Source organism: Rhineura floridana, chromosome 10 (genome assembly GCF_030035675.1).
Source record: "Rhineura floridana isolate rRhiFlo1 chromosome 10, rRhiFlo1.hap2, whole genome shotgun sequence".
In the NCBI taxonomy this organism is placed as follows: Eukaryota; Metazoa; Chordata; class Lepidosauria; order Squamata; family Rhineuridae; genus Rhineura; species Rhineura floridana.
In genome coordinates this window covers 69540605-69566314 of record NC_084489.1, presented here as the reverse complement: position 1 = coordinate 69566314, position 25710 = coordinate 69540605, and the positions used below count along the sequence as shown (strand labels likewise).

The 25710-nt window shown below is 39.5% G+C and overlaps 1 protein-coding gene across 11 annotated transcripts in view; it reads right to left on the bottom strand.

The window, feature by feature from the left end:
• Positions 1-2883: 2883 nt before the first annotated feature.
• Positions 2884-25710, bottom strand: part of CREM (cAMP responsive element modulator) — a 44707-nt gene continuing 21880 nt past the window's right edge. For 5 of the 11 annotated variants that reach the window (XM_061586083.1, XM_061586084.1, XM_061586085.1 and 2 more), the window contains 5 exons: positions 22393-22490; positions 22145-22287; positions 20272-20460; positions 7209-7365; positions 4741-5295 (listed from right to left, as the gene is read on the bottom strand). In XM_061586083.1, coding sequence (XP_061442067.1) covers positions 5151-5295; positions 7209-7365; positions 20272-20460; positions 22145-22287; positions 22393-22490 — 732 coding nt within the window. In that variant the 3' untranslated portion in view covers positions 4741-5150. The other 6 variants (XM_061586082.1, XM_061586091.1, XM_061586088.1 and 3 more) reach the window with 6 other exon arrangements.

Sequence of the window (25710 nt, the reverse complement as noted above, 5' to 3'; positions counted from 1 at the left end):
CAAGTAAAAGAGTGTATGGTCAAGTGGGCAAAAAAAATTGGTTATAATATACACATGGATCAATGGGAAAATATGTGGAAAAAAGGTTTGAAATTTACATTATGTTATAATCTTAAAGAAAATTTTTATAAAATGATGTATCGTTGGTATATGACTCCAGAAAAGTTGTCAAAAATGTATAGTAATGTTTCTAATGTATGTTGGAAATGTAAACAACAAGAAGGATCTTTTTATCATATGTGGTGGTCGTGTAAACAGGCAAAATTATTTTGGGCACAGATAGGTAGGATGATGCAAAAAATTTTGAAGATAAATATTCAGTCAAAGCCAGAATTTTTCTTATTGGGTTTTATGGATAAACAAAAGGAAAAGAAATATGGAAGAATAATATTATATATGATTACGGCAGCAAGATTATTATATGCACAAAAGTGGAAAATGGAATCAATACCAACAATGGAAGAATGGCTATTGAAATTGATGGACTTGGTTGAGATGGACAAATTGACATGCCTTCTCAGAGAAAAAAGACAGATACATTTCTTAAGGAATGGAAGCCTCTTTTGGACTTTTTGTTGAAAGAAAAAAATGAAATGATGATAATGGGATTCAACGATTAATTAAGATAGATTATGGAAAAAAGTGAATTTCGTATTTTTTAGGGGACAGGTTTGACATATATTATATACTTATAGCTGATCTGTAACAAATCGGAAGTCAAGTTTTTCTTTTTATTTTTGTTGTATTGTTTTTGTTGTTTGATTTTGTTGTGTTTGTTTTATAAAAATTTGAATAATAATAAAAATTATTATATATAAAAAAGAGTAAAATCTGTTAACACTCTGCTGAAACTGTTCTCCTGGCCACATGAAGAGGACTGCATGAGCTCCACACTTCCCTCCAGTTCGTTTCATCCAAGTACCACTAACCCATTGTTTAGCATAATGTGCTAGCACAAGCCACTGTGAATACCAGTTGCTGAGAACAGACAGCAGGAGAATGCTCTTGCTTTCATGCTCAGTTTGTGGGCAGCACAGAGACATCAGGCTGGTGATTGTGAAAAACAGGACCCTGGATTAGATGGATCTTTGAAATGAATCAGCAGGATTCTTTAATTTTTCTGCATGTAGCACTAACCACCAAAGTCAGTTGTGCAATTCGGCCTTTATTAATTGATCTGAATCACACTGACTAAACTTTGTTTATTTTAGTGGGATCAGTTTAATTAATATGCTTTTAATATGTTCTTAAACCTTCTTTTTTTTTAAATGTTCTTAATCTTAGATGTTTTGAAAGCTTTTTATGTAACGTTTTTGAAGATGTTTTGTTTTAATGATGATTTAATGTTTTTGGTGCTTTTGGTTGCCACCCTGGGCTCCTGCTGGGAGGAAGGGTGGAATAATAATAATAATAATAATAATAATAATAATAGAGATCCTAGCCATATAGAATCCTTCAACAGAATAAAAATCTCTGGTTTTTAGCCTCAATTTTATTTTGAACAATCCATAACATTTTGTTAACCCATTGTAAAACAAAGGAGCCATTTTACAATGGATAAAGCTACTGAGGATTTTGATGAAGTACACAATTAAACATGTGCACTTATAACATGTGCACTATGTACTCTTCTGAAGTTAGTAGAAGTCCCCTCCCACTTCTTACATTTTCCTCCCCAACTCAGACAGGTTTTTAACAAGTGTTATGGATACATCTGGTAAAGCTTTTGCATCTTGCACAAGCCTGACCATATTACAGGACACGTGCCTCAAAATGTGGTTGCAGCTATCACCACAAACCTTGAGACTGCAGATTACAGGGAAATTACAAGAACTGCAATGACCCACACACCAAAATAATTACTTGGAAGTAAAAACAAGATGTAGGAGTGACATCAATATCCGCACCATCATTGTGTTGAGCTAACCACATCAAACACCATCAGCAGAGTCATTGAAAGGGCAGGAAAAGCCTCAGCTGGTAAACAGCATTTCCTTTCCCTTGTAGTTGCCATTTATTTTAAAGAGATTTCAAGATGCAGTTAATGTGATTTAGAGCCCTCTCCATTCATCTGCATGAGTCATATTTCCTGACACCAGCAGCTGTGATGATCATATGTGACCAAAGAAGTATGATGTGCAATGGCGACAACATGTTGGGACTGGATATGAAGGATCCAGGTTAAAAGCTGCAGCCGTGCTCCATTTAAATGCTAATGAGGGCAGGCACGGAAGCTACAAAACCAGAATCAAGCAGTAACCTATACAGTAAGCACCTACTCCCTTTCATTGATGAAATCTAATTAAATATAGCATTTAGAACATAAGACTGAAATCAGATGGCTTTGGGCAAAGTTGCCATCTACTAGCCAGTGATGCTTCTCAGTAAAACAAAAACACAAAAAATAGTAATGACTTACCTCACAGGATCAGTGGGAGGCTAGACAAGATAAAAAACAGCACAAATGGGCACAAACATTTCCATAAAAATGAGGAAATGGAATCCTCCTTGCTTGTGCGTTTACTAAAATGTATGAAGGCATTAGCACATTTAAAGCACACACATACATACGAATCATGGGAACTGCAGGTTACCCCTCACAGGGCTATAACTCCAGCACCTCTAAAAAACTAAATGTATGGTGTGCTTTAAATGTATGATGCGTATGCAGCCTAAGACTGACCTCTGAGAGTGCCTGTTAGCAAAAATGTGGTAAATATAGTGACAGTGAAGAAACTGACAAAACTTATTATTAGCTATAAATATATTTATCAATCTTATTGAGAAAATAACAAAAGCTACTGACCAATTGTATGCTTTTGTAGAAAACATATACTTAAAGTCTTTCTTTATTAGATACCCTATTTCTAAGCAAGTACCTTGTTCTTCCCTAACAGCAGTGTGCTTCATATTGATGTAGCCTAATCACCATATCCCTTGCCTGTTTCGTCTGGCTAGAGGTGAGAACTTTACATGATAGTACTTTTCTTTCAAGAAACCTCTAAACCAACCACATGTACCAATTAACTCCACAGTGAATAGAACATTTCTCAACTTGCTTGAAAAAGGCATGAGTAAATTTCCATGGGCAAGTCCTGGGCAATCTGCAATTTCTTCACCATTTGTAAAGTGGGAGTGAGAGAGACCTCCCTCACTGTGACATATTGCCTGCAATTCAAAGATATGTTAAAAGAACAGAAGCAATGGTCTTTTGGCCAGATGAGATGAAATTAAGTCTTCTGAAGTCATCCAGATATATATTTTCCTCTATCTTCTGAAAACCAAACAGTAGCCAACTAGCTCTCTATAATTTCTTCTAGTGGATCCACCACGAAACAAATGTGTAGTGTTAGTATTCACAGTTTACTATACTGTTTTAAATATATATATGCTGTCACAGGAAAAGGAAGCATTACTAAAGTCATGCAAAAGAAAATCCTTGTTTGTGACAACAACTGTGAAGAGCTGCTTGATATCCACATGTGCTCTGCATCATTTTGTCTATAGTTTCCAAGCTCCAGATCAGTGGAAAACTGATATATGTTTTAGCTAATGGGCATGGGAACCAGGTCTATACAAAAGAATGGGACCAGGAGGAAACATAAGAAAAAGAGGAGTGTCACAGAACTGCAAAGCAACATAGATAAATGAATGTCGGGGTAGAGAAACAGAGCCACCCTGTGCTTGTACTGATTCAATGGACAAAAGAAATCATATTCCACAAATGTAGTTTACATCCCCAGCACATTTCAAGTAGTATAAATCCCTCCCCCCTCTAAGCAGAGCTGACTAACCATGCTTGTGGAAGTTGTGTGAAATACCCTTAAAGAAGATTGGTTAGCCTGGATGAAGATCATGAGGGAACTATCTGTATGATGCAGACTTAATTTTTTTTTTTTTAAAAAAACCCACTATTATTTACAGGAAATCATTGCATAGACAGCAGGTATGTGTGTGAGCTGATTCAAGATCCTTCCATTACAATTCTGTTGATTGCTCATGAAATATAAGACACCCAGTAAATATGTCTGCTAAAATTACTTCACAACATGCACCATTAATTTTTAAAACTTTTTAGGTGGGCCAAATGTTCAAACAAACACCAAACACTACAAAGTTTAACCAACATGGTTCTATTTAAAAACTAGTTTCAACCATGGCGCTCAGTGACAGCAATACAATACTTTCTTCACAAAGCGATGAATATAAAAATATGCCATAAATTCATTTGTAAACTAGTATTCTAATACACGTATGTCATTACAACATACTTATATATATATATATATTTATATATAACTCTTTCCTGAGATTCTTTGGGTGGTTTTTATTTTATTGTCTTGGATGCATTATCTTTGATCACTTTAAAATACTGGTGCGAGTGGGAACTACCAAAATTAGACATTTAAAGTAATTAATGCAAATATTGGGCAGAGGAGCAGCTCTTACGCATGTTGCATTTTGAAAAGATGGAACAGACACTGCCTTAAACATTTGACTCTTTCTGGATAAGAAAAAGACACCTGAAGTTTCAACTTGGAATCTACAAAAATGCAGCATTTCAGGAATGTTGGAGGCTGGAGTAGAAGACAAATGATACAAAGGAAAAGTCATAATTCTTGTTGACTAGAGATTGCCTGCAGAAGCATCTGTACATGCTGTAGCCAGTTCACAGTTTCAATATTGACACTAGTCTGTCTTGGAAGAGCAAATGTCTTTTAAGGTTTCTAGCTCTTCTATAAGTTTCTTGTTTTGAACTTCTAACATCGCAACACGACTCTCCAGACATTTCACATATTCTTTCTTCCGCCGTCGACATTCTTTTGCAGCTTCCCTGAAAAAAGCAGAAATAAAAAAGGGCAAACAAAAACACTTTTTGGCATGCTACTGGACTGGCAGGGGCAGTTGGGAGGGGAGAGGGAAATGCAGTGATGAAGGTCATTATAATATGGACACCATGATGCTTTCCAAAATTTGAACAACTCTTTTCAAAATATTTTCAAAAACACCTAAGGAAAACTGGGATCGCAAGGGCAACACATTGTCCCTTCCTCAAGGGTCACATGGCAATCTGTAGAATTGCTTCATCTCATGCCTTGATTAGCATTCTTAGCAAAAACAACAAAAAAGGGTCCATGGCCAAGTGCCAGTTACTCTGCTTTATGGCAATAAAGATCTTTGAGGGCCTTGAGTTCCTCAATGAGAGTCTTGTTTTGGTTCTCAAGCACAGCCACGCGATTTTCAAGACATTTGACATACTCCTTCTTCTTCCTGCGACACTCACGAGCAGCTTCCCTGGAACCAACACAAGGCAAATGACTATAGGAGCAGGCACAACACAATGAAAACCCGGATAAATAAGAGCCTCCAACACAAGAAATGCTGGCATGAACAAGTGCCATATCGCTAAGCCAGACAACAATCACGCCACCACTTAAGGCACAATGATCAACAGACAATGCAGAACAACAGATAAAGCTTGATGACAAACACAGAAACAGCATCAGTGTAGCACTTTTGTGTGAGAAAATTATTGTAACATAGACGACTAGACAGCGTTCTATCAGATGTTAACAAAGCACCACTAGCTACTTAAAAACTTGCATTAAAACAAAAAGCATGGGATTCACAATATCCCACATCATCTGTTTCCATAACTATCCATATTTGCATGCATACACTGGTAGCTGAAGCATCAGAGTCTGTGCCTGCTAAAATGTAATAAAATGATATGTCTGTAAAGATAAATGTCATGCTTTCTTCTCAGAGTGAAGTCTAGATACCAGACTGACATTTTACCAAAAAACTCCACTGGGTTTTGGCAAAAGGTAAAATCAATTATAAAGAGTTTAAAATGGAAATGAATTGCTATTGTTTATATCTTATTTGGATCTCGTGTTTTAAAATTATTATAGCTTATTTTTTTTGGAATGCTCAAAGTGCTTCGAGATAATAAATCATTATTATACAACAATAAATCATTATTATTGTACTATTCCTTAGCCCTGCCCCCAACTCATTGGATGGAGAGAGTGAGGCTACCAAGTAAATTCATGGCTGTCACGGCAAATGAGGGATTTACTAGCTGTAGTTAAAACTCGTGGCCACTTTACTATACCGGCTATGGCTAAACCATGGGAACAACATTTAAACACACATGTTGTGCTCTTTAGAAAGGAAGAGAAAGTTCATACACTGCATTGATCACATAATAATAATAAGATTTAGACCTTTAAGTAAATATGAGAAACTGCTATATTGGATTATGGGTACCTCTTCATACTATTTCTGGCACTTGCTCAACAATCTGAAGCTTCTTCTCTCCTCCACTGAGACTCAAAACAACTTTACTGAAACATACTTGGAATTCACTCTGTACTATGTAAACTACTGCGAGAACTTTTTTTGTTGAAAAGTAGTATATAAATATTGTAAATAAGCCAATCAAATGAACATGATGCTTTTTACCATGCCATCACTTCCTCATGTTAACTCACCCAAAGGCTGGGGAGATTTTATAAGGTGGGATACAACCTCTTCTTTGTGGGGTTCACAAAAAAACAAAAAGCACTTCCACATGCAGATGGGGGGTGGGCAAGATTTCCTTCTGTGAACATCTTTACATGCGGGTTGGGATCCTAGCCATTATTTATTTATTTATACAGAAAGAATGGCCATGTTAAAAAAAACTGATGCATGTTACTGACAGTGGACACTAGACTAAACCTGAAGAGAGAGAGAGAGAGAGAGAGAGAGAGAGAATCTAAGACATGAATACTTCTAGATGAGCAATTTAAAGGCATGAGAAAAAGCAATACCATGATTGCAGTGAGCAATGGCAAGGTTAGTTACAATGGATTCAACTTTTTCCTGCAAAGCACATGCCAACAACAGACATTAATATCAGCACTCAAGCATCAACAGCAAAAAGATGGCACAAAAGTGGCAACAGGAAGACAAACAGGTAGCAAAAAGATTAATATGTTTGGGAACAAAGACCAAGAAATGCAAACAACAGAGCCTAAAGTGACACAAACTCCAATAAATAAATCAACCACCAAAAAAATAATACCCCACAGCAAATTTTTGCTACTATACTAGAAGCAAAATCAGCTATTGGAAAATTAACAGAGCACCCCTAAAAATTAAAGCAAAACAGCTTCACTGAAGGTAATTTCAACTCATTATTTTTCTTAAAATAATGATACCTATTTTTCATGAGCCTTAGCTCTCTTTTACGTGTTGCTTCTTCTGCTAGCTGCTGTGGGCTATGCAACGTTCCTGGGGATGCTGCCATGACTACCCCTTGAGGTAAGGCTGTGGTTGGAGTTCGGATCTGGTAAGTTGGCATGTCACCAGTAGCAGCTGTAATTAAAAGAAGAAAATGATAGTTTTAATACAAAAGAAAAGTGACATAGTTTATAGCCAAACCCAAGAACTGACCAAATCATACTCCAGTCCCACGCTCTCAGCTGTAGGCCAGCATGTTGTTTTCAGATGCCAGGAGGAACATATTTCCCACTCTATGGCTGGGTCCTTAGATTGGGGTGGGGTTCTTCTCCCTACCAAGGGTCATGGATGACACAGATAGGGCCGTCTCAGTGTTGGCATCCCAGTTATGGAATGTCTTCCCCCATGCACCAACACTTTTGACATTTTAGCATCTGGCTAAGTCCTGCTTATTTGCCCATTAAGTTTGGGGATATTAGCCTGATGCTAACATTTATGTTGGTAGTTTTAACTTGGTGTGTTTAATGTGATCTTTGTTTATTTTATATGGATGTATTATTGTTTTCAAGTTCTGCAATCTGCTCTGAGTTCTGTGGATGATGGGCAGGCTAAATATGCTCTACAATAATACATAATTAAACAAATAAGATCTAGATGAGAATGTTCCTCGTCTATTCAAATCCATTCTTGGAACCCAACATAAAATGGACTCTTCTGATCATTTATCACAGAGCAAACTCTAACAAGCATCATATCCATTGGTTTTTAAACCACACAAGATCAATCCTAAACTAAGGAAGGAGATAATGAGATAAAGCTATTAAAAATAAGGGCTGTCAATTGTTTGGTTTTTAGTCAGTTAAGAGATGAAAACTGCACACCTGTGCATAAAAGACAGAAAACATTATGATCCAAAGAGAAATCTGTTTTATACGATTCATGAATGTGTTCACACGTTTCAGCCAAACACACCTCAGATAATGTGTTCTTCCTTTTCTCAGGTAGGAAGGAATGTCTGTTCTAAGATGACACCTACCAACCAAGAGTTCTGTGAACAATGCTTCCAAATACTATAAATGTTTAAAAGCCCTATCTATGCTTCTGTGGACTTTATTCAGTTTAGCAAAAGCAAGTCTCACAGCATAAATGGTGATGCTATTTGTTAACCCATCAGTTACATTTCATCAATTCAGGAAAAACAGAATTATTTATGAGATGGGAACAGGGAACAAGATCTATACACATATAATAAAGCAAAGGCACCACTGATAAGAATAGAGATACTCTGTCCCTAGCTTCACCTGGGTTAATACAAAGGCCTGATATCTGAAGACCTCAACCATCATTCAGCATCATTATGGATGCCAAGTTCTTCATATTCTTTCTTCCACTTCCTTCTGCAGAGGAAGCAATACTGCCCTAGGCACACAGCAAATAGCCAGGCCATTTGTGTTTTCTTTTGTTTTCAAAAAGTCATTTTGGTATTGTACAGTAGGGTCCTGCTTCCTGGAGCTTCGCTTCCCGGCGTTCCGCTAACACGGCGGCTTTCATTCCCCGCTTTAAATCTGATTTTTGCGCTTTTGCGGCATTTTGGCATCATTTTCGCGCAACGCACCCCATTATACTCAATGGGGTTCTGCTTTATGGCGATTTCTGCTTTACGGCAGGGGTCTGGAACGGGGGCCACCTGTACATGGAGGGCAGTGTTGATTGATTCATATTTCCCTTGTCATGTATTCATATTGTTTAATATTACATGTCTGTGTCACCTCCTAACTTGGTTCTCCTGAATCTGATCCAACCCCAAAAGTTTCTCGTTCACTAGATAAAGGCTTACAGAATGCAAAAAGCTGAGCACAAGCCATGCTGGATCAGGCTGAGGGTCCATCTCATCCTGCATCTTGTTTCTAAGACTGGTCAGGCAGATGCTTCCGGGAAGCCCAAAAGCAGCATGAAGCCCTCCCACACTGTTTGCCCACCAACGTTCAGAACACAAGGCCCAGCGGCTCTTCAACCAAACTTTGTTTTACAGTGTTGCTAGAGAGAGAGAGACTTCCTGTTGGTTTCTATAAGTGTGGAGAAACTGGGACATTTCATGTAACACCACTGAACTTACAGTTAAATGGCACTGTTAAAGAAGATGCTTCTCAATTTTTAAAAAAATCAAGGTCAACACAGGATTTGTAGGTTTCTTCCTCAATAGCATACTAATTAACCAAGAAGAATTACTATTTATTTTTCTCTGAGTGTATATAAATGGATATAAACTATAGGAGCATGGGAAATTATTAATTGTCCCCCTTCACATTGAATTGCTTTGATGAAAACAAAACTTTAACTCATCCACAAAGAGACTTTCTCTCTGTATGCTTGTTTGCAGGTTCTTCCATAAAAAGAGAACCCTAGGTTTGTGAGTCAGGCAGCCTCAGGTCCCTAGATTGTAAGAATGTGCCACTGTTTCCACCCCACAAATCCTCTAAACCCTGGCTAGGGAACAGGAAACTGTACCCCCTTGATTGCCATGTCAATCGGGCACTGATGGTGCAGTAGCTTTTTTTGTTCTGGTACAGGTCTTTGCTGGAGCAACCCTGCTGGTGATATGGATCCAGTTCTAGCCTAGGATCACCAGATTTGGCAGATAAAAGCAGACCTCCTTAATACACCTCTAGTGCTCATCAGCTAGGAATAGCTCCATTTGACAGACTTGATTGACTGACTGACTGGCTGGCAAAATCCATTTATTTACATCATTTTTGTACTGCCCATGAACAATAAGTTCTCTGGACAGCGTACATTTTTTAAACAAACAAACCCATAAAATATAAAAATACAACATGAACATAAAATCAAACATAAGTTAAAACACCATCAGAATAAAATGTGTGCAACAGATAAATGTTCACGGTCTAAAGAGAACTACATTTAAAAAAAAAATCTGAGAAGCCTAAGAAAATTAAAAGGTCTTCACTTTTCACCTGAGATGGAAAAGAAAACAACATAGGTGCCAGGTGAGCCTTTCTGAGAAGGAGCATTCCACAACTGGGAATCCACCACTGAAAAAAGCCTTCTCTTTAGTAGCCAGTCCATGTTCCTTCATCTCAGTGATGAAGCAAACGTTGGGACTTTAGCAGATATATGCTTTATATAGGACTTAGCATACTATTGATGCCACTTAATTAATAAGCAACAGTAACAGAAACCACGCAGGAAGTGTAGGTACTAAATTACCCAATTAAAGGTGAGATGACAGCTATGTGGGACAGGCCTCCACCAACTCACTATTTTACTATTCTCCAGACACACAAGTTTCTCAAGCCCCTGGCAAGCCACCATATATAGCTGATGGACTGAATTCAGCTTAGTGGGTCACATGTTCTGCAGGCCTATTCTGGGAGATACTAACAGTCAGTAACTCTGGACAACACTGGCATTTTTACAGAATGGATATAGAGCCTTCATCTCTTCAAATGTAGGAGAGTCATGATTGCACACAGGTCTAGATCTATCCAGACAGGCGGATGCTTTCTTGGTCTCTCAATGCCAATGATCACCAAAAAAAAGGGGTTGGGATGGTGGCTGGCAGATTTTAATGTTCACCGCCCAGAGAGCTGTTGCTAGTCGGGCGGTATATAAGCTTAATAAAATAAATAAATAAATAAATAAATAAATTTCAGCCTGAACCTCATTATTGCTGAACGTATTTAATAACTAAATTCAAGTAAATGTTAACATTTTCTTCCTTCCTTTAACAATACAAACACCAATGACAGCCAGGTAAATCCTGCCATCTGTGGTCATGGCTTCCACTGCTAAACTACTTCCAAACAATGCCCATTATTGTTCTTTGTAAAGTATACCCAGATACCATTGGATTAGACGCCTTACCAATATCGGCAATAGCTATGTAAATTTTGTAATGACAGTGAATGACTCAAAACAGGGTACATTCAGCTTACTGGCTTTATGTTAAATGCCTAAACATTCAGTATCACTTGTTCTTGGTTTGTATAGGATGTTCCTGCATGAAGCTATGCTTAGACTTCTACTGTCTCCGGATGGAAGGATCTGTTAATTTTGGTTCTCTTGGTTTCTCATTTTTCCAATCTTAAATTCAGTTCTCTGCATTTCTGCAGCAATTTGCCATTTTTTAAAAAAAATCCTCATGAAAATTCTCCAGCATTTTAGTGTTAATTTCTCCTAACACATCTGCATGCAGTTTTGACTAATATACACATTTTTGCAAGTAATTTCTCCTAATATAATACATTTTGTATCTTATTTTCATATTCATTTTATGCACACTTTTACCTAATATACACATTTTTGTAAACATTGCTTGGTTGGAGAACTGCACTGTAAAATTTGGACAAGTGCAAATTTCAAAGGATGGCTGTGATTCAGTTCTCATATTGTTTCAGAAAGTGCTAATTTGATAAATTCAGCTTTAAATGCAAACTGAATTCAATTTCTCTCCAATCCCTAGCTGTCTGTGACATCACTGGTGTAGTGTATGCTATGGATGTACACAGACTAACAGCAAGCTTTTATTTCATATGGAAAGGGGCAGTGGGAAAACTGGTCCATGTCAAAGACCACGTGATGCCTTGAGGATATCCATCCACTTTGGAGTCAACAAGCATAATCAGTCTGCAGTCTAGCAGATTTATACAGGCAGAGGTTAAAGTTCCAATGGCATTATTCTTCCTCCATACCTATCCCAACATATTATGAAGTTCCTACACTGTTCAGCGGTAAAATACAATGCTGACCAACAACACTTCAAATTCTTGTATGATAAAAGCTGCTTTAAAATAGCACACAAAAAGGCAGAGTTAAACAGATGGAATTCCCAGAATGTTTACACCAGCCTTTCCCAACCAGTGTGCCTCCAGATGTTGTTGGACCACAACTCCCGTCAGCCTCAGCCAGCATTGCCAATGGTCAGGAAAGACGGGAATTGTGGTCCAACAACATCTGGAGGCACACTGGTTGGGAAAGGCTGGTTTACACCATGCAACCTTTGTTTTCAGCTTGAGAATAGCACCAAAAAGTGAGATAACAGCCATTGTATCATTGTTCCAGTAGCCCTTACTGCAACCTGCAACCTTTCTTGCATATGGCATGGGGTAATCTTGCTTACTCTGTTAAAAGTCTTGCTTACATTATAAAATCCCCAACACTTCATTTCAAGATTGTTACAAACCAGAGATCTTTGAGCTTTTCCATTATGCCCTGCTTTCTCCCACCACCCCACCTATTTTCTGCAGTTTTGTTTAACATCCAAAAAAAGTATGGAAAACGCCAAAGCTTGTTCACTACTTTGGGTCATTTTAGTTGACCCTAATAGAATTATTACTCTGCTATGGCTTTTGGATCTCCCCCGCCCCCCATAATTGACCAATATGGCTACCTACAACGTTTATGGCTGTTATTGTTTTTTGTTTTGTTTTCCTACAGAAACTGAGTTGGGGAGGGGGAGGAGAAGGGAAAGAGCATGAATTCAGGTTTCATGCAGTATTTAAATCATAATTCATAAATTATGACTGACGGGGGATCAGTCAAATATCCTACATTACAAAAGTGAAACTCCTGTAATAAATGGTCAGTCTAGTCCCGACTTCCAACACAGACAGCTGATAAAAACAACTGCCAGTGAATACTGGCAAGCAGAAACAGACATGCTACACAAAAAGACGATGAGTTTGCTCACGTCCTCACCCCACTCCACCCGCAAGCTTTACCAGAAGGATTATAAACTTTACTTAAGTCTGATGCACAGCTCCTAGTTCTTTTGCTGACATGAGCCTGAGGTCGTTAAGAATGGCTCTTAGAAAAGGTACCGTAGGGTCAGCAGCAAACAAAACACACACACCAGATTTACTTAGCTCCAGAGGCAGAGTGAATAACACTATAAAACGTGCCAGCGGCAGCGCTGGATGAAACAGAAAGGAACTGACTAAATCACAGCATGACTCGCAGCTGACGTCAATGTGTATGCTGTTTGTGGAGTTTAACTTTTCCAGCCCCGTTGCTGAAACACGATTCCAGGAAACCTAGTGACGACAGCCTGTTGAACTCGATTGGCTGCGGAACAAGCATGAAATAAATAAAGACTGAGTCAAAGAATTGTTAGAACATCCACAGATCACTCAAATTTTACTTCTTTTCTCTCTTATCTGTTAGAGAGGTGAATGCTACAGGAACAATTAGATGGCTGAACAAAGCAGAGTCCGCAACTGCACTTTGCTGGTAGAAGCTGAAGAAGCAATCCTTCAAATGCTGCCAAGCTGTTAAAGAAAAAGAAGCAGTAGCACTGACAGAGACAGGTTGCTTAAATAAAGCCATAAGTCGGAATGAACTAGAAGGCAGTCCATTTCCATTTTCAATTGCTTAAATAAAAGGGATGCTTCAGTGCTCAAGTTAGCAAGGGAAGCACAACACTCAAAAGAGCACTCATCAGTCTAACTAAAATGCTGCATCAGCTAAGGAAATATTAACAAGAGCTTTTTGTAAGCACACTGTGAAAATAAAAATGTGCCTGGCCAGAAAGTGCTACAGAATATATGCTGTTGCTGGATGTTCTACTAGCAAAAAATCCTGCTTGCAGATAGGCTGCTTAAATTCCACTGAAGTCAATGGAACAACAGCAGCTTAGCTGTGAGCAGGAGTATAACCTGCCTTTCCTCTTTTGAAAAGAAGCTTACAAAATTGCCTACCGGTTTCATCCTTTGTTACAGCCATGACCAGCGTCTGCTCAAAGACTTCTCCTCTGCCACCAGCTGAACATTAAATGTTCCAAACAAGCAAGCATGTGCAAGATTACAAGCTCCAGCACTGACATCACAATGACCTCACTAGCTTACCCCGTCATTAATGTGCTTTCTCACCGGAACAGCTCGTTGAAACAGGAGCCCAGGGAAAACCTTTGCTAACAAACAATCACTTCAGACTTTTTATGTACCCTAGCTTTGCTTTCCTCACAATACAAAGACAGGCACAAATCCAGGGAGCCAACTATAAATCAGGCTCCACAGACGCATTTGTAGCAAGGTCTGAAGCTATTTTGGTGCCAATGCTTTTCAAAATAAATGTTCTGAAAACTGTACTCTATACAATAATGCAATTCAATAGCTGTAGGAATTAAAAGTTTGCAAGCCAGGGTAGGACTGTTTTGTACAGCTACAGGATGGCTGGCAGCGACTGCTTAACATTTGCTAGCTACTCTTCTTTCTTGACGGTAAACGAAAGCATCAAAGTAGTGTGCAGCAAACATAAAGATCACAGCTGACGCAAGAGAAGTAGGAAATCAGAGAAGTGTCATAAGAACTGAAGAGCTGCAAAAGAATTCATCCAACTTGAAAAGGCCTGTGGACGCCAGAGAGTCTGCTAAAGATTTCTGAAATGAAGAAGAGGAGGCTCTTGGCGGGTTTTGAGCCCCTTCCTCAAATGTGTGATGGTCACATTGTTTTCTTAACAATGTTAATATTTTGTTATTTAAATTTTTGTGCACTGTATTTTTTTCTGATGTGTATTTTGTATTTGTGTTTATTTTTTATTTTTTTTGTGAGCCGCTTTGAGGGCCATTTGGCCGAAAGGCGGCATAGAAACAGAATTAATAAATAAAATAAATAAATACCATGTTTAATTCTGTGGCATAGTAGACTGTTAAGACTCCTTAAAGGAGCCTTGCTGCATGATGATGACATAATAAAGCGCCTAAAGCTTTCTAAGCACTATATATATATTAAAGGATGAGACACCCCTGCTCACCATCTGACATGATACAAAAGGAAAAAGGAAACACAGGAGCATCTGCTCCTTCACTAGCCAATCGATCCAGGTAGGTCTCTTTTTTGCCATGATGTTCTTCCCGGGAGGCAGGGGGTGTAGCCTCCCAGTGTCCCTGGGTCACCTGGCTACTGAGAGAGGCCAGCCCTGCAATTCCAGGAAACAGACCAAAGGTTCAGCCCAACATCCTGTTTCCCACACTGACTAACCAGATATCTACGCAAAGTCCACAAGAAGGACATGCAGGGCTGTGGAGTCAGAGTCGTGGAGTCGGAGTCGGAAGCAATTTTGGGTGGAGTCGGAAGCAATTTTGAGTCTGAGTCGGAGTTGGTAGAAATGTACTGACTCTGGCTTCAAAATAAAATTAATATTTTAATATTAATATTTTAACATAAATCAATATACTTTTGCCATTTATGAAGGAGTCAGAGTTGGAGTCGGACAATAGAAAAACAGAGGAGTCGGAGTCAAAGGTTTGACATACCGACTCCACAGCCCTGAGGACATGAAAGCAATATCCTTCTTGCACTGCTGTTCCCCTGCAATATTCAGAAGTGCAGTGCGTCTGTTCCTCGAGGTAGTATGTTTATACCCTTCTCCGCCATAAATTTGTCTTCATTCCCGTTAAAAGTCAGGTTACAAAGAATATTTAAGGATGTTATACATGTAAATACTTTTTCTGTAAATATGTACTCAACAATATAAAAGAACCCAAAGAATATTTAAGGATGCAATCAGCTGGTGTGCACGGGGGTGGGGGGATGTCAATGCTTTTTTGGGCAGGTTCTGGGCACACCAGTCAGTTTCCAGAGAAAATTTGCCAGCATGACCGAACCAAGCAGGATTGAACTCCACATGCAGCAACTGATGTGCACAGAGTTCAATCCTGCTTTCTGCAGCAGTGTGTCAACATGTCAGGTGCAGGGCAGGCGGTTGCGGCTTGAGGAAAAAGGCCTTACAGGCCAAATGGGAAGGTCTGGCAGGCCAAGCTTGGTTCTTGGCCCCCACTCCTGCTATACACACTTACTTGGAGGTAACTCCCATTGAACTCAATAGTTCTGAGTTGACAAGTACAAGTACAGCATTGCTAAGGGTGCTTTATATTCCCATCAGGAGAACTTGTTCGTATTTATTTTTAATGCATTTCTACCCTGCCTTTCATGGCACATTGGCTCTTGGCAGGTATCCCAGGCATACCCCCACATGAAAAAAATAGCACAGCTCCATACAATTATTGACAGCCTAAAATAAAAAAAAAGTTCATTTTCCCCAAACCCATCCATTCACTCCAAGCTCTCACCAATATTTTCCTCCTGAATTTGTTGGTGGTAGGAACTGTTTTTTGTCTCACAAAACTCTTGTCAATGACACAATTCCATAAACAGGTTGTGATCCTCTCCTCTTCCCGTGAATAAACCCCAGCATCAAAGTTACTGGTGTACGTAGGGCTACATGGCTGTAACTGAATATATATATAGGTGCTCCTTCTAACAACAATTGTATGGACACCATTCCAGAACGCTAGTAGGTAATAACCACTCATATATAAACAACTAGACTAATAGACCTCTCAAATGCAATTTTTGGAACCACAATTCTGTTTGGCCACTGATAAAATGTCAATGGGATGTAATTGCAGGGTTTAGTGCTACAGCTACTACTAGACATGCTCCTACTGCTGGATGGTCCACAAATGACCAGGAGTAATTCCATCTTAAAGTACTGCTAGAAGATTTCAGTAGCAGTTTCTGTCTTTTCCCCAGAACTGCAAAACAACTCCTGCTTGTGCATTAGTATTTCCTTTTCCCCAAGCAGAACCTGGATACAGTGTCCTGTTCAAAAGCAATGTCACTCATGCTTCTTACTCAACAGAAGGGAATATGGCACAGCCACAATTTTTCTCCTCGGAGTCAAACATTTCTTGACAATTTCTCAAACTCTTGACTTTTAAAAAGTAATACTTGAATTCGAGTCCTCAGCTGCTATGTTGGTTGAATTAAAAATAACCTCTCCATATTTCTTCTTCCATGTCTGTTGGGGGGAAGGGAAAGCTACTGGCACGTAGCTTATGCTTTTCCATCTTTTCCTCCACTAGAGCTCCTCTGTTTATCTCTTTTCCCATGTCACAGAGGAATTAAAGCACAAGAAATTTTTACAAAGCAGGAAGAGAGTAATAAATGGAACAAGACGCTCCTCATCCTAAATGCTACAGAAGCATCCCTGGTGTTCTAGGGCAGATCTGCACCATACATTTAAAGCCCATCCAATACACATTTAAAGCACATGACTTCCCCCAAAGAATTCTGGGAACTGTGGTTTTCCCTTCACAGAGCTACATATTCCCAGCATCCTTAACAAACTACAATTCCCATAATTCTTTGGGGGAAGTTATGTGCTTTAAATATGAGTTGGATGTGCTTTAACTCGTAAAAAGTATACAAGAGGAACAAAAATAAAATACAGTATGTCCCCCCCCATCCTGCAGGGGGCACCAATACAGTGAAAAGGCCAACATAATCAAATTATATACAGAAATATGTTGCATCCATCACTGCAGGCCAACCCCCACCCTCACCTAACTTCAATTTACCCAGTATCATCAGAGCTGACGAGGAAAGAAGTAGGGGGCAGAGGCAGCTGCTAATTAACAGGGCTTCTTTTTTCTCCTCGCCCCGCCCTGTCTCAGGTGCAACAGCTTCTGCTTCACCTAGTACTTCAGCTTCTCATTCAAGAACTCTTAATTTTAGGTTGAGACATAATTCCTATGGCATTGCTCAATGCTACAATAGATTTCACAAATATTGCTTCTGCACTAGTCTAGAATTACTAGTCATTACTGCTATTTTAGTCACCACCTCCTTTTCTTTATATAGGATTTCAACAATGCCATAGGATGCTGTGGCTTGCTCTTTGACAGTACATGCACAATTGCTTTTTAGGACAATTTTGACAATATATATTCTCATTGTCCTGAACATCGCATACTAAGTCACTGTGTCATCCATTTATCCAAGGCTTCACATTAGGTAAACACACTAATTCAATTTGTTTCTTACAAAGTTAATCAAGCCATGTTATACCCCCCCCAAGCATGCACAGACAAAGTAATGATAATACACCACACCCTAATGCATATTAGAGACTGGTGGCTCCAGTGTCAGTGGGTCAGTGAATCCACTCCAGCTTTTAGTCTTAACTTTTAAGGACAGCTCCTTCAGACTAAAACCTGGAGTAGATTCACTGACCCACTGTCTTCAGGGTCACCAGTCTCCACTGGTATTAAGTCATACTAGGTGGTAATATATCCGATGAATTAACTCATATTTCTTATATAATGTCAATGCTACTGGCATGGGCAAAAGATTCAAGAAGCCAAACATCACACCTCTGTTAAAATAACTTCTAGCATCTTATTTATTTGTTAAAAGAGAAGTGCCATCTGTTCCAGGGAAGCTTTGAGCTGCTTCCCACATTATTACTTTGTTCGGTACATACTCGAGGATTTTGAATTGTACATCAAAATATTTTTTTTAAGTATTTATAATCAGCTTTTTAAAAATTCCAAAGCAGCATATGAAAAAACAAAACACACAGTACATAATAAAACAGCATTAAAATAACATAAAATACAATTCCATCTTTTCCAGCATGACCAGTAATATATCTAACCGATATCACTACTCTGGGAATGCTCGGGCGATCATTTGTCAAGAACATAAAATCATTTTATGTAATCATTTATAAAATCATTTAAAAATATGAAAAGTGAATGTGATAAATAACACACACACACACACACACACTCATAAGAGAAACAGAACTGGCTGCAGTTCCCTGTTGAGGGCATGCACCAAGGCAAAGCCAGGCTTGCTGGTGTGCAATGTGTTAAGTGTCCCTAGAACACTGATGAATGTCCCTCATGTTATTAAAACCTGATTTTAGACATTTTCTAGGAAGCTTAACTAAAATCTAGAGAAGCCCTGTCAAAATCAGAATCTTAGTATTTTAAGTAAATAGCCATTGTTCCACTTGACATTAACGGTTGCTACACTTTAGCTAAAGTTTTCTTCCCACAGGAAATAATTTAGGTCACACAACACATAAGCAGTTGAATATAGGAAGGCATTTTAAAAAATTTCTTGTAAATGTTTTGCCTTTGGTTTGATTTTTACAATCTAAGAAACATGTACCATGCAAAGTTAAGAGGCAGAAATAGCTACTCACAACTTGTTTGTATTTCTTAACACAACTGCTGAATCAGAAATAAACCCTCCATTGTCAACTAAGCAACCATGATTATGTATAATCATTTTAAGAACCTGCCCAACCTCAAATATTTGCTTCAAAGGAGCTCCTCTGAGAACCTCCACTGAAATAAAAAAATAGGCTGGGGACAACTGAGGAGAGGGCCCTTTCAGTGATGGCACCCTTTTTAATAGAACACACAGCATTGGTTCAGGAGTTACTGTCCTGGCTCCTGACCAGAGAAGCAGACTCAGGATTCAAAGACTGGGTTTTGCATAGAATTTTATTCCAGAGGTTAGCACAGGAACAAAGCATCAAAAGGCATGAACCAGCAGGTGCAACCAGGCTGTGGAAGCAATGGAAAGTTATCGCAACAAAGCTCTCACCCAAAGACACTCCATATAAAAGAGAGGGGGGCAGACACACTACTTACACAAGCTAAATCTAACACTTTCCAGTCTAATTGTCCAGCAGATTCATTAAGGCCTGGCTGATGCACAAATAAGTTTGGGCTAGGTGCCGGCGATGACAGCAGACCACATTCCTCACTCTTCACCACAGGCAAGAGGGGGCTGCTGAAGCCATCCTCAGCGGAAACACTAAAATGACTACTAGGCACAGGGCTGTCAGGGGTTTCAGGAAACATCTCCTCTATGATCTCACCAGACCCTTCTCCAACATCTGCAATCCCCTCCCCGATCTCCCAATCCTGCAAATGTTCTCCATGGGGCCCATGGCAGGTACCAACATTGGACTCTTTCAGACATTAGGTTGTGTCCTTTTTATTCTCTAAGGCTTTTAACCAAGTGACTTGTGTTTTTATTTTTACTATTGCTTTTACTTGATTTTTTTAAAGGGAGGTTTATGTAATTAAGTTGTCATTGTTTTCACTGGATTGTTATTTGTAAACGACTTTATGTTTTTCAATAGAAAAGGAGGATAGAAGAGTTCAAAACAAATACAGATCTACAAATACCATTTAGAAGTAAACCCAAAACAAGAACATACCTTGGACAACAACTTGACTCCCAGGAACAAAGAACTGTTGTGTGCCATCAGGTGTTTGAGCTGCATATTGTACAATGGTAGCACCAGGCTGAGGAGCTCCTGAATTTGTCATTGTTAATGTCTGCAACCCCTGAACGCCATCAGATGCTGGATTAGAGATCTGGATTGTTCCCCCCTGGGCTATAGCAACTTAACAAAAACAATAGCTATGTTAGACAACAGAAACAAGAGTATTTGAAACAGCTCTAACCAGCCATTCCCAAATTCTGTTTGGGACACACTAGTGTGACTTGAAAGAACCATGTGCCATAAGAAATTAATGATGGGCTCCTGTGAGGCTCTGCAGTCACTGCTTTCCAATCAGTCTTCTTCTACAAAGGCAGGTAATGCTGCTGAGCCTTTGAATCAGAACAGGAGTGATTGCACCTGATAAAGACACAGGTCCTGAGAAAAGGTCCCCTACTTCATCTCTGCAATTCTCTAGCTCTGGGTGTGCTCTCTTACCATTTTTTTTTAGGTGTTAAGAATAAAGTAGGTGTTCTATGTTAATTAAGAAAAAAATTAAGACTGTCAAGCTATCAGCGGTTTTGATAACACAGATCTGGTACATACCACCACTTTTTCAATTCGAATGCAGTCTAACCCAGGAATGGGGAACTTATGGACCTCCAGATGTTTTTGAATTCCTACTCCCATCAGCCCCAGCCAGTATGGTGAATGGTTGGGGGTGATGGGAGTTAGAGTCCAACAATATCTGAAGGGCCACAGATTCCCCATCCCTGGTCTAACTCAACTTGATATTGACCTAGGGGGTGCTTTTAAAGCTGTGTGGAGACAACTTTTAACAGCTCACACAATAGAAGACAGTACAAAATAGTAGCAAAATTATTTATCTCCTAATTAGAACAAGAGAAAATAGCAAGAACCAGCTGTTATCTTCTCCTTACAATACAATACGAGACTAGTTACATTTTATATACGGCTTATTATATTACAGGATACTAATTTTTAGGTGTCAGCACAGGAACAACGTAATGCAAAGTAAAATGTTGCATGCTAAATGTTTTGTTATCAGTTAATGGCAAAACAAACCCTATTAATAATTTTCCCATCACAAATCTTTCAACTCTTCTCATATTTTACAATGAAAATATGCAACTATTATAATGTACTTTTACTTCTCTACTGAATTTTAAGTGCACTTCCAGCCTAGGACTTTTCATTCCAAAGCACAGCAGTAAAGCCTAGATTCCTGGTAATTTTCTACACAAAAACCAAAGTGCACAATTCAGCAGAAACAGCTTCTGTACCACCCTGGGCTCCTCTGGGAGGAAGGACAGGATATAAATGTAATACAATAATAAAATAAAATAAATAAATTATAAGAATTTGGGGTGTGTCCTCCTTCATGTCAATGTCAATGATGCTTAGTGCAGGCTTAGTTCCCAGTAAATTATGCTAAGAGTCTAATCCTGAGCTAATTTTTTTTTAAAAAGAACCCTTTACCAAGAGTTGCATTTATAGCTTTGAGAGGCAGTGTTTATAGAAGACACAAAGTTCCTTGTGTATCCTGGCCTTCAGTTACATAATGAAATCTATAGATCTGAAGTCACACGCATTAAGGAGCATGAATAAGATTTGAAGACAAAGAATGAAACAAAGCAAGCAAGCTTTCATTTTTGCTTATATGATTATGGTAAATCAAAAGAGAGCTCTACTGAACTAAAAATGTATTTCACTGTTTTTATGGAGACTTTTCCTTGACACTTTCCCCCCATTCTCCCCAATAGCTCTGTCTTACTAATTTTGCAATCTGCATTTTGCTTTTAAGAACAACAGTTAAATGTGTTTTCTGATATTATGGAATACATACTGTACTGCCCGGTGCTAGTCTGATAAAGGCTGGTTGGCACTGCCATGGCAGGGATGCCAGAGGGCGCTCCTTCTTCCTCTGGCTTTCCTTCTTCAATCTTAGTGACACCGGGTGCATCAGAAGAAAGTTCATTCAGAATTTTTCTGACACAAACAAATATATATACACATTTAAAGAATGTCCTGTGAAATGAGTGACTGATTTTAATCATAAAATAGCAATTGTTGCAACACCAAAGAACAGCTTACCGATATGAAGGCCTCCTTGAGAGGATCTCCCTCCGCTTCTGAGAATCAATGACAACCTCCGACTCTATAGAGTCATCTGTGCTTGTAGCTGATGCTACCTAAAATATAAAGATTTAGAAAATTCATCCTCTTAGAGTTGACTTACGTAAGAGAGTTCAAGGCCTTTTTATATACAAAAAAGTTTCTATACACCAAATGGAAGTGTTCCTGCCACATCCACAGCATACAATCCAGGTTTCTAGAGCAGAATTTAATACTAGAATTCTATCTCACAGGATTTCATAAAACTGCTTTGCAAATTTAGCAGAGCTTTGTAAATTATAAACTGTAAAGTTTATATCTAAGATCTACTATCTAAGGTAGGTGTGGGGAACTTTGCCCCTGGAGATGTTGCTGAACTAAAACTCCCATCAGCCCCAGCAAGCACGGCCCATTGCCAGGGATTATGGGAAATGTAGTTCAGCAATATATGGAGGGCCAAAGGTTCCCCATATCTGATCTAAGGGTAGGGTCATTGATGGAAGTGGCCCAGAGGGACCAAGCCACAGGTGTTTCGCATTGGGCTCTGAATCTCCTGCACTTCTCCTCCCAATTTATTGTTTTTATTTTGTCCACAGGGTTGCAGGTCATGCTGCAAACAACAGAGCTGGTAGACCACCCCCAGCCACCCATTATTTTAATTTGCATCCATCTGTCTATTGGGTGTATGGTGCCAGTGTGGTGTAGTGGTAAAGGTGTTGGACTACAACCTGGGAGACCAGGGTTCGAATCCCCACACAGCCATGAAGCGCACTGGGTGACCTTGGGCCAGTCACTGCCTCTTGGCCTCAGAGGGAGGCAATGGTAAACCCTCTCTGAATATACTGTTTACCATGAAAATCCTATTCATAGAACCGCCAAAAGTCAGGATTGACTTGAGGGCAGTTTCCATTCCATTTCCTGTCTATTAACATATGCAAAGGTTATCACGATCCTGTGCCCAAAGTCTTTTAAGTACCTAGCAATGCCCCTACGTAAGGGCTATGCAAAATTTTGATCATCTTGGCTTCTGAAGCAAGGTCACAGTTGCAAAACCAGCAGTTTCAACAAAGATGCAGAGCTTTAGCCAGAGAATTACTTCCCCATTCTTGCTAAGAGAGCAAAGAAACACTTTGCGTATGTGAGGGGGCATCTGTTTTCCTTCACAGAAAAGTAAGACTCTGGTTAGTGCAGCTTACTATTTGTTACACAGAAGACAGAGGCGAGTAACACAGTCATTGCTCAGGAGAGGGGATAAGGAAGGCCAGGAGAAGCAACAGGGGTGTGAGCTAATGATAGAGCAGAAAAGGATCTGAAGGTGGAAACACATTTTTGAAGTAAAGATATAAAAAATGGCAAATAAATATCTTTGAACGACAGAAGAGGAGAGAGCAATTTACATATAATAGCTTAACATGAGTGGGAGAAAGGAACAAAAGGGAACTAACAGCAGAACAGCTTGCGTGAAATGCAGCCGGAGAGAAAGGGGAGAGAGAGAGAGAAAAAAACATAGAACGTAAAGGCAGAGAAGTAAAAGGTAAATGCTAGAACAGTACTGGAAGCATCATTGTCACTGGAGGCTCAGGTGGCCTTGATTGCTGAGAGTGCTTTTTACCAGCTTTGGCTGGTATGCCAACTACAGCTATTCCTAGACCAGAGCTTGGAAAAGTTACTTTTTTGAACTACAACCCCCATCAGCCCAATCCAGTGACCATGCTGGCTGGGGCTGATGGGAGTTGTAGTTCAAAAAAGTAACTTTTCCAAGCTCTGTCCTAGACAGGGATAACTTGGCTACAGAGGACCACATATTGGTAACTTTGCAATTGGATTGCTGAAATGCACTTTTGGGTGACTGTCCTTACATTTGGCCCAGAAGCGATAGCTAGTGCAAAATGTAGTGGCACAGCCAGTGCTTGGGATTGCCTTCTGTGAACAGGTAACACTAATGCTCAGGGAACTGCACTGGCTGCCAGTGTGTTAGTAGGTCAAATGCAAGGTTTTGCTGCCACTGTATAAAGCCCTAAACAACTTGGGGCCAAGATATCTGAGAGATCACCTTACTCCATTTACTGCAGTCATCTACAGGGCCCTCCTTCTGGTGCCACAGGTGCCAGAGATTTGTTCCAAGGCAACTCATACTAAGTCCTTCAGTGCAGTGCCACCTGCTTTGTGGACCACTGAAGATGGGTAGGCTCCGACACTGTATACACTTCACTGGATCCTTATTTCTACAGGCTTTCCCAGAAGGATGACTCAAAGGCAGGATCAGATTTCTCTTTGGAGAACTGTTCTGTCTGCTTTTCTTTGTTTGTTTTTATCATTACCGTACACCACGATGGTATTTTGTAATGTTTAGTGGTTTATAAATACTCCAAACAAAATAAATATATAAGCTCGAAGCTGATGCAGAGAAAGTTACAAGGAGCCAGTGTACAATACTTCATGAGATCCAAAGGGAAAGATTATTTTCTGGCAGAGGGAATCTCAGCTGGCTGAACAAGAGAGCTGGCAGAAGAGAAGGTTAGCAAAGAAGTTTTGCCAGAAATCTACGGCAAAAGCATGAAAGGGGTTATAAAACAGAAGAGGCAGAAATGAAAGGATCAACATGGAAGAGAAGTGACAGGATGAGATAACTTTTAAAGCGGCTGTCTCCTGCTCCCCTTTCTTCAGCATCCCTGTATCTCTTTTATAATTCTTTCTCATCCTTCCTTAATATCGCTCTTTCATCTTTCTCACTCTTCTCCTTTGTATATTTGTATCCTTGTACTCACAATTACAGACGTTGTCTTTGGAATGTAATTGAATTAGCCATATGTACAGTAACCCTCCTTGCGTATTTCAGGGATGCTTATGTGATCCTCGAAATTTAGTGTTGTTCTCCTCCTTACACTTGAGCACATTGTCCAAATGGCCAACTGATTTTTACTAGAGTAGATCCATTGAAATTAATGACCATGACTAACTTAGGTCCATTAATTTCAATGGGTCTACTCTGAGTAAAGGTTGGTTGAATACAGGACAGTATATAAATATAATAAACAAATAAACAAACCCATAATTCTTAACCTATAGGGCAGGTGTGGGAAACCTCAGGCCTGGGAACTGAACGCAACCATCCAGGCCTCTCCATCTGGTCCTCAGGACTCTGCCCAGGCAATGCTCCTCCCCGAAAGCCACCCACAGCCCTCACAGGTCCTGTCTCATGCCCTCCTCAAGTGCTTTTTCCTGGCTAGAATGTGTCTATTGTGATTATGCTTCTTGCTTGCCTGGGCAGAAGCATGTGGGTGAGTGGGTGGGTGG